The sequence below is a fragment of the Dipteris shenzhenensis genome, chromosome 4 (assembly GCF_047967505.1).
Source record: "Dipteris shenzhenensis isolate YYH24624 ecotype China chromosome 4, Dip_SZ_1.0, whole genome shotgun sequence".
Lineage (NCBI taxonomy): Eukaryota > Viridiplantae > Streptophyta > Polypodiopsida > Gleicheniales > Dipteridaceae > Dipteris > Dipteris shenzhenensis.
In genome coordinates this window covers 11,558,176-11,567,470 of record NC_141599.1, presented here as the reverse complement: position 1 = coordinate 11,567,470, position 9,295 = coordinate 11,558,176, and the positions used below count along the sequence as shown (strand labels likewise).

The 9,295-nt window shown below is 42.0% G+C and overlaps 1 protein-coding gene across 1 annotated transcript; it reads left to right on the top strand.

Moving 5' to 3' along the window:
• The first annotated feature begins 592 nt into the window (after positions 1-592).
• On the top strand, positions 593-7,413 carry LOC147902458 (putative protein arginine N-methyltransferase 1.2). The gene is made up of 9 exons (XM_087373748.1): positions 593-693; positions 1,296-1,731; positions 2,012-2,167; positions 2,306-2,369; positions 2,479-2,621; positions 6,089-6,176; positions 6,307-6,422; positions 6,568-6,718; positions 6,901-7,413. The coding sequence occupies exons 2-9, from the start codon at positions 1,417-1,419 to the stop codon at positions 7,104-7,106; spliced, it is 1,239 nt and encodes a 412-aa protein (XP_087229874.1). The 5' UTR covers positions 593-693; positions 1,296-1,416; the 3' UTR covers positions 7,107-7,413.
• Positions 7,414-9,295: the final 1,882 nt, after the last annotated feature.

Below are 9,295 nucleotides of genomic sequence, written 5' to 3'. Positions count from 1 at the left end.
TAATGTCACCTTGAATCAAGCCAATAAACCGTCGCATGGATCGCCAAAAACCCGGAGGCTAGGCTTAGGGCCTTAACACATGGATGGGGCTAGCATGGGTTTAGGATGGGAATATTTTTGTCATCATTACTCCCATCCTACACCAAGTGGTCTAGGATGGATTTAGAATGGGAGTAGCCACTTTTTTTACCATCGTGGATCATGGCCTCTAGACCCTGGCAGCCAGAATGGGTTTCCCTTTTTTAGGGATTCAAAAACATGGAAGGATGACATGTCCCACAAGGTCCCCACCTCTTAAACACATGAAATGATGCCATGTGTCCTCTTCCTCCTAAACCCATACCTAGTTCTTTTTTTGTTAGCACATGGTGGGATGGGAATAGGATAGAAATATGCATGGGACCACCTTTTCAGAGTCCCATCCTATTATTTCCCATGTGCTAAGCCCCTTAGACCTTGCAAAGGGCAGGCCAAAAACCACATGAGGTGGCAAAAGAAAGAAATGAATATAGCAAAATATGAAGGGGAATATAAAGTGGTATATACCAAAATATTAAGAGGTATATAAATCTTAAAAATAAGAGGTATATAAAGAGGTGTGCATCTAGGTTTATGAGCGAGCTCCTCAACTGAAGCCACCATTGCAAAACACGCGCAAGGAGCAGCTCTTGTGCCGCCTCTTCGCTCACCCAGGTGCTCGTCGTTTGTACCGTCATGTTGATCGCGAGAGATAGAGAGCTAGCTGCGCTCTATTTTGGGGGCGGGAGAGAAGGAGGATCCTGTGTTTTTGGGTCGGAAAGAGAGACACAGCTGTCCTTTTTTGGTTTTTGGGTTGGGGAGAGAGATACAGCATGCTGTACTTTCCCCCCCGGGGGGGGCCGGGAGGAGGGGGGTTGCGAAGAGAAGGAGGATGCTGTGTTTTTGGGTAGGGAGCATGCTGTGCTCTTTTTTGGGGGGGGGGGGACGGAGAGAGAGAGGGGGAGGGGGGCAGAGAGAGAGAGAGAGGGGAGCAAAAAGCCAGCTAATACATCCGATGAGGGAGGGCACAGAGCAGTGCGTAAAGCAACTCCGGAGGAGGGAGAGGGAGCATGCTGTGCTTGTGGGAAGAGGGGGAGAGGGGGGGAGAGATGTAAGGGCTGGTGGACCGAGAAGCCATTTTGATGCTTGGTCTCAACAATGTATGGTTTCTGTCCTGTGGGATCAGGAATTTCGAGCTTGATCAAGGATTCTCTCAGTCGTCGTACCTTAGGCGTATTTTTCGTTTTGATAGAGACTCATATCCCATTTTTTTGTAGGTGAATTCAGCTCCAGATTGTTTTGCTTCTCAGCTCTGAATTTGCTACCGAGGGTTTCGCACGCAAACATTACTCTTGTCCTACAAGCGGAATAGCATTTCACTTTGCGAGTTCCAGTTAAATGGGGCGTCGGAGGCCCAAGAGCAACAAACCACCAGAGGCCGAATTAAATTCGGTCTCTGTAGATGTTGACGATAGCAACGAGAGCATCATCGCGGAGGACTCCAATGTTGCCTTCCTTGGTCCAGATGCCGAGTTGAATGCGACCTCCGTAGACGTTGACGAAAGCAACGAGAGCATCATCGTGGAGAACGGCAATGTCGCTTCAGTTGGCCCATCAAATGCTTTGCTCTCTCACTCCGAGGATGTGACTGGATCGGATCATACAAGCGCGGATTACTACTTTGACTCCTACGGTCACTTTGGTACGAACGCCGTACCGCTTTGCTGGAAGGCATGCTTTAAAAGTCCTTGAAAGTTGAATGCAAGCTTTTGTGAAAAAATTAATCTCTCATAACCAAAATCACTGTAAACTGATATCGCCTGTGTTCGCCATGACTGGTCTGCAGGTATCCACGAAGTAAGCTGTTATCTTTGGCACGTTTGTATCTTCTGTGAATTTGAGTAAAGTGGTTTAAACTTTGAATTTTCTTACGTGTCAATTTGCTGCATACGAACGCAACCGAGATAATTTGCTAACAGGGATGTGTGCACAGGAGATGTTGAAAGATACCGTTAGAACAAGAACATATCAAAACGTGATTTATCAGAATTCTTTCTTGTTTAAAGATAAGATTGTTCTTGACGTCGGAGCTGGCACTGGAATACTCTCTCTATTCTGTGCAAGAACTGGAGCCAAACATGTATATGCTGTGGGTGGACCGTCTCATTATCTTTGTTCATATATATATCTCTCCATTTTTCCTTTTGACCTGAAGATTGTATCGACATTGTGCAGCAGCATTGATGTTTAGAGCCTTTTGAAAAGTTGTAACTGGTATCTTCTCCAGGTTGAGTGCTCCCTAATGGCAGACACAGCAGTGGAAATTGTCAAAGCAAATGGTTACAGCAATGGTGAGTGGCAGGTATGGTATTTTCAGAGAGGGATAGGAGAGAGGTCCATTTTTGAAGGAGGTTGTGGTGCTCTGAAGGGTTGCTGTTTAAGCCCACTTTGATTGTGCAGTCATCACGGTGCTGAAAGGAAAGATAGAGGAGATTGACCTTCCGACACTTCATGTGGATGTTATTGTTTCGGAGTGGATGGGCTACTTCCTTCTCTTTGAGAACATGCTCAATTCTGTGCTGTATGCAAGGGACAAATGGTTGGTGAGTCCTCATTTCCAGTGGTCTCATATCTTTTGTTATGGCTGTTTTGGATTCTTCTGGGCTGTCTCTAGTTCCGTTGTTAAAATTTGGTAATCTGGCAATGCTTGAAGTAAAGGATGAAACGGCACAGAAGTCCCCATTTTCCAGCAGTGTCCCAGCCTCCATGCACAGGTCGCAATAAGGCAGTTCAAATTTTACCCTGTTGAGGTGTACTCTATGGATATATAGATGCAAACTTTTTTCAATGGAATGATCAGCACTTTGTTACGTATTTGGCAAGTTGCTGTCAAATCCCATGGCCTGAAATGCTCAATATACAGCTATCTGAATAGTTAGACCCTATGATATTAATAGATTTGCGCTTCATCATGGACAAACGAGTGTGTGAATTTGTTATGGGCACTGTGATATATGGTGTGGTTTCCTAGATTTAGATAAAGTTAGTTCCTTGAAAGTTGATATAAGGGATGTATTGATCTATACCCATACTATATTTTTACAAATGTAGCTTTTTTGGTTTGCCCAGATTGCGATCTCTGTTCTTTCTGAATTGGGCATGCCCCCTGCAGCATGTCTAAAGGTGGGTTCATGGCCAGCGCATCCATGCATACAAGCCTTTGGTTATTGGTACCTGCTGCTGTACAGAGAACCATGTGGAGGAAGTTGATGCAAGTTGTACGTAATGTCGATCTGTCAAGCGTGGCACAGCTAAAGCTTGCATGCAAGCTTTCCTAGGCATGCTTGAGTGCCAGCTCCTCTTCTCGAATAGACTTTTCACTTCCTGATTAAGTGTAAGTTCTCATGGGCAGAATCTCCAACCATACTTGGCATATTTTACCATTGGGCAATCTCATACTCCTCTAAGGAGATCACTAATACAGTAGTCCCCCCTAGGCAGTTAAACCCCTATAGCCAATATAACCTAATCCAGATTCCACACATAAGGAAATCTTGGGAACCCGTTGACCACTTGCACCCTCATCAAGTGTCTAACCATGGTTACTTATATAGTACCAAACCTATATGTTCAATGCTTTTGAGAGATTTTGTGCAAAGAAGGGCACCAAGCTGATGAATCTATTTCCAACCATGGTTACTCATACAGTAACAAACCTATATGTACTACAATGTACACACCCAGGTTACATCAATCTTATGGTCTCTCTAAAGAATTCTACCGATTGATCCTTTTGGATGATAAAATTTGGGAATTCTGATATCTTTCGAAACCTAGATTGCAGCTTATGCTTGGGTATTATTGCGAACATAAGTGTAGCTTTGTCAGCTAAGTTATTTTTATTTTTTATTTTCTCTCATTTACTATTAATTTTGTGTAGGTTGTTTACAAACTCCCTTCTTTTCTTTGCTCTTTCGATTGTACTATTAATTTGTAAGATTGGATATATTCTACTCTTATGATAGATATGCTCTTTGTATTCCTAGGTAGCCTTTAATGGGGGAAGCCCATGACAAGCTACCAGCATTGTAGATGTGCTCGTGTCTGACGGAGATTCATGAGAGTAGATTGGAGGTAGATGAGTTTAAAAGATTGCTATTGTAAACTAAGTCGATGACTCAGATTCAAGTAAATCAAGAGCCAAGAACCTTTGAAGGAGTGGCAAGTAGCAATTGATTATAAATTTAGGCCCTTGAGAAGAACCATATGGGAGATTTGCTGCTCAGACCAGTCGTGAGTGAGACCAATTGGATTTACAAAGCGATGTACAAGTTAGATGAACTCGACGAGTACAAGCCCAAGTTGGTGGCCAAAGGTTGCACACCGGCATAAGGTCTTGATCAGGATTAGACCTTTTCTTTGACAGCTCGCATGGGAGAGTGATTGCATTGACTCTCCCATCTATTAGATAGATGTGATTTCTACCTTTTTGAATGGAGACTTGGAGGAGGATATGTGGAACGGCCATAGTGAAACAGCCCAAACTTCGTCAAGTAAAACTTTTGACCTTGGGGTTCAACTTCAAGCTAGAGTCCAAAGTACCGTAGGATAATCCCCCAAAATAACCCCCAATCGTAACCTCAGTATGTCGAGCCACCGCGGAGCCTGGAGTCTATACCACCGCGAGAGCCACCCAGCCTCAAGGTTAGAACATGCGTCCCATAGCACACGGCAGCTATGTTGCTCCCTAGCTAGCAGGTCTACGTGTACAAGAGGCTCCGTCCTCTAGCTATGCTACTCCCACTCCCTAGCCAGCAGGTCTATGTTAAGAGGGAAGAGATGCCATTCCCAGTCCACAAGATCTAGACCTCATCCTCGGTAGCTCGTCTTAATCATAGTTTAATCTAAACCCTAGGTTAGACAACCTCCAAACCCTAGATCCAATACGTTAGCAATAACACAAGTTGTTCCAGTCTTGCTTATGCCATTCTAGTTAGTCCAATTGTAACATTCTAGTTAGTCCAATTGTGGACATAACATTCTTAGTCTACATACCTCAATCTAGAATTAGATTTCAATACCAATATTTGTAAGGTAGTATCACAAAGGAACTTGGAATCTGTGCAATTCGTAGTGTTTCAATGTCATGCCAATCTTTGCTAACTATACTTGTCTTTTTTATCTAGATTTACAATATCATTTGTACATAATTTAATGCCTTAGAATCCATCTAAATACACATAGTTGTAAGGGAGATGGCGAACACTCTTATTAACTTCCTTTATACAGATTTAAATAGCCCCAATAGTGACAACCTTACCAAATGTCATGAACATTTAGTAAGTTACTTGTCACTCATCCAAAATCCATCGAATATTTACTACCCAAAATCCATTACTCCTTGTCAACAAGTAATCCAAGATGCTACAAGTATCAAGCAACTAAGGTTCTCAACACAAACTTTATTCATAAGCACATTGGCCTTAGTAAAGTGATTAGCTTTACTAAAACACTAGCCAAACCTTATATAATCTCAGTTCTGTAACCAGATTCTAATACATTTGGCATTGGTATTTGTTTCAAATTTCTCCCGGTTACAAATTTTGATGCATCTATCGATAGTATCTGTAGTGTCCCGTACCACGATAGGTCATTGGGATGATCTGGATCATCATGAGTATAGACCCTAGTAGGATGCAAATTCAAATTTAAGGTCTAAACATATCCATCTTGGACGTGTGAATCTTTTGCTAGATAGACTTTCTCCTCTCTCCTCTTTAAATTAATAATCGGGAATCCCAGACCTGTAAAACTGTTGTACAAATGGCCTTTGAGGAGAGGTAGGGCGGAAATTCAGTCAACTATACAACTTGACGCCTCAATATTAATCCTGACTGGCCTCCAGCTTAGTGAGGGGACTGAGGGCTCAATGCTTTATGTAGGGGAATTTCAACAGATAGGTCAACAGATACTTTCAGGAATGTTTGGTGATTGGTTCCTTAAGTGAATGGGAAATCTTTTTGCAAGAAGAATCCGTCCTTTTGGAGGCCTTGCTCATATTTTCTTGCAGGTCCCTGGTGGAGTTATTTTACCAGATAGAACATCCTTGTACCTTACTGCCATTGAGGATGCTGATTATAAGCAGGATAAGATCCATTGTAAGTTCTTACCATCAAATACAGAAACTTTTGAAAGCCTGTAGCAATCTCTCTAATTTAGTTGCTTGCTTGCCTTTCTTGCCAGTAAACTAAAGTGAGATTGTTAACTGGACTCTGTGTTTTCTTGCAGTCTGGGATAATGTTTATGGTTTTGACATGAGCTGCATTAAGAAACAAGCGATGCTAGAGCCTCTTGTAGATGCAGTCGATCAAAATCAGATAGTTACCAATAGTCCCCTGTTAAAGGTTTGATTCACATTCATGTTAATTTATCTGTACTCAAGCTTTTGTTGTCTGGTATGAGCTTAACACATAAATTTCGAAGGAGAAATGGCTTCTGTGGTTGCATCCTCTGACCTTGGTCTTAATTGAAGTGCCTTTGAGTGTGCAGACAATGGATATTGAGAAGATGGTTTCTGGAGATGTATCATTCTCTGCCTCATTTAAGCTTGTTGCCAATCGCAATGATTTCATCCATGCTTTGGTTGCATATTTCGATGTATCTTTTACAAAATGTCACAAGCCGACTGGCTTCTCCACAGGTATTGCATTTTTTTTAAGGATCTCGTGTCGACAGGAACTTTTCAACTGGATTAGTCAAGGAATGTGTGGAGTATTTGTTAGGAACTCAACTTGAGTAGTTAAGGAATGTGTGGAAAATTTGTTTGGCTTCTCTTTTTGGTTAGAAATTGTTGTTTTTGATGATAACAATGTCTGTGTGCAGGACCTAAGGCCCGATCAACACACTGGAAGCAAACAGTGATGTATCTGGAAGATGTTATCACAATATGTGAAAATGAAGCTCTTACTGGGACAATGTCAGTCTCACCAAATGCCAAAAATCCAAGAGACATTGATATCAAGCTTAGTTATTCTTTCAATGGGAAAAGGTGTCAGGTATCCAGAACCCAACTATATCGGATGCGCTAGAATGGGATACTAGAGTAAGAATTTCAGGTTCAATTTGAATAAGGCTGGAAATGTTTGGCTTGGATCTTGTGCCATGAATGTAAGGAATATTGCAAGACTTAATCTCAACTAGAAGGAGGCTGGAAACTTTTTGGCTTGGATCTTGTGCCATGTGCCATGAATGTAAGGATTAATGCAAGATTTCCAGCTTTGTTTGAGTAATGAGTATATGCCTGGCTGAAGGTCATGGGGTACTTATCCCTACCTGGCACTTAATTTTACTGCACGTTGTATGCAGTCTATAAATATGAGAAAACAATGGAGTTTGGGGTGGAATCTTGCTGTCTTATATTAGTCTTGCGGTTTCTCTTAGTTTGTTCCTTCTCTAGTCTGCCTCCTTGTTGTGCTGACATCCAATGTTTTAGGCAAAGAAACGATTTGTGCAAGGAAGATAGCAGAAGTATCCTATTTCCTTGAAAAGGCAGGCAACATGCAATGAGCCTATTGGCTGTTCAGCTGCCCAACTCGGGTCCAATGAGCCTAGCACTTTAACTAGGTGTATGCAACCACCCGGTGCCTAGAAACTTAGTATTGCAATATTGCTATGCTGCAAAAAATAGGGCTTTGTGGTGCTTTTTAAATCATTAAATGGTGCAAATTTCACCTTGTGAAGTTTTAGTCCATGTTGAGGCTTGCTGGTATTGTGATAATTCTATCTCAATGGTGCTTTGCCATATCAGTTTGATTTAGATGCTCGTCTTGGAGAGGCTAAATGAAATCGTTTAGTCTTCACAAGCAGTTGTAGCTTGAATGGAGAGATTTTGGACTACCTTTTTGATGAGCCTTCTCCTTTAACAAACTTGCATTGCTTGCACATGTTGGATAAAGCCTTTTAGCACTATTCATACCTTATCTTATGTCCAAGGCACCACACATCTCGGTATTATCCCTTGGTGTCTTGCAGTATAGGCTATTGGAAGGTGGTTGGATGTGAGTTACAAAAGATTCATCACCTCTTGATACTTGTGGTAGAGTGTAGTACACAAAATGGCGGTTCTTAGCTGGTTATGACAAGCAATGGAAGCTAAAAAATGGAAGCAAGAGGAAGAAAAACGAGATGTTGTAATAGATTGCTTCAAAATTGAGAGTAGAGGCTCAAGGGAGAGTGAACATAAACTAAGTGTCCTAATTGTGCTAATTGCTCTTGGACTAAGTGTCTTAATTGATCGAGGTGGTACATATACTAATTGTACCAATAGTCCTAATTGACTATTGACATGCACAAAGCTCTGCAAATAGCTTCCGAAGCCAAACACACTCCACTGTAGCTGTAAAAGTTGCTCTGTACTCAGCTTCATAGCTAGAAGTAGCAATTGTACTCTGCTTCTTGTTGAACCAAGAACACATGAAGTACGTTGCCACTATGTGACGCGAGTGTCCGAACAACCAACCCAATCACTATCAGTGAATTCATGCATGACAAGTGAAGTATCAGTCCCATATAGAGGGCCTAAATGTTGAGTGCCTTTGAGATATCTGAAAACACGCTTCACGTCATGTACAGCTGCCATCCTCAGAAGAGAAGTGAAAACCAGGCTCTAATGGTGTGGACGCTGGCTTGCAATCCTGAAACTGAAAACGTTGCAAAAGGTGTCTAATGTACTTGGATTGTGACATCAAAATGCCCCCCTCACTACTAGCAAATTGGATGCCCAGATAGTAGTGCAAAAGACCAAGATCAGACATAGCAAATGTTTGCTGCAAATCAAGTTTAAAATCTGCACTTTGCCAAGCATGTGTCCCAGTCACAAGCATATCGTCCACATAAAGGACTAAAATCAACAAATTTGTCCCACGCTTGCGGATGTAAAGGGTAGCCTCTGTAGGGCTATTTTGATCAAATGAGTATGAATCCTGGAATACCAAGCTCGAGGTGCTTGCTTCAATCAATATGCTTTCAGAACCTTCAACCTCAAAGCCAGAAGGTTGGGAAACATAGACCTCTTCCTGCAAATATTTGCCCATGAAGGAAAGCTGTCTTGATATCAAGCTGATGTATCTCCCAATGAAAGTGGGCAGCAAAGGCAATAACAATACGAATAGTAGTGATCCTGGATGTGGGAGCAAAAGTCTCCTCAAAGTCAATGCCATGTTGTTGAGCATAGCCCTTAGCAACAATGGGCTATTTTTGACAGTCCAGCAAAGGCATA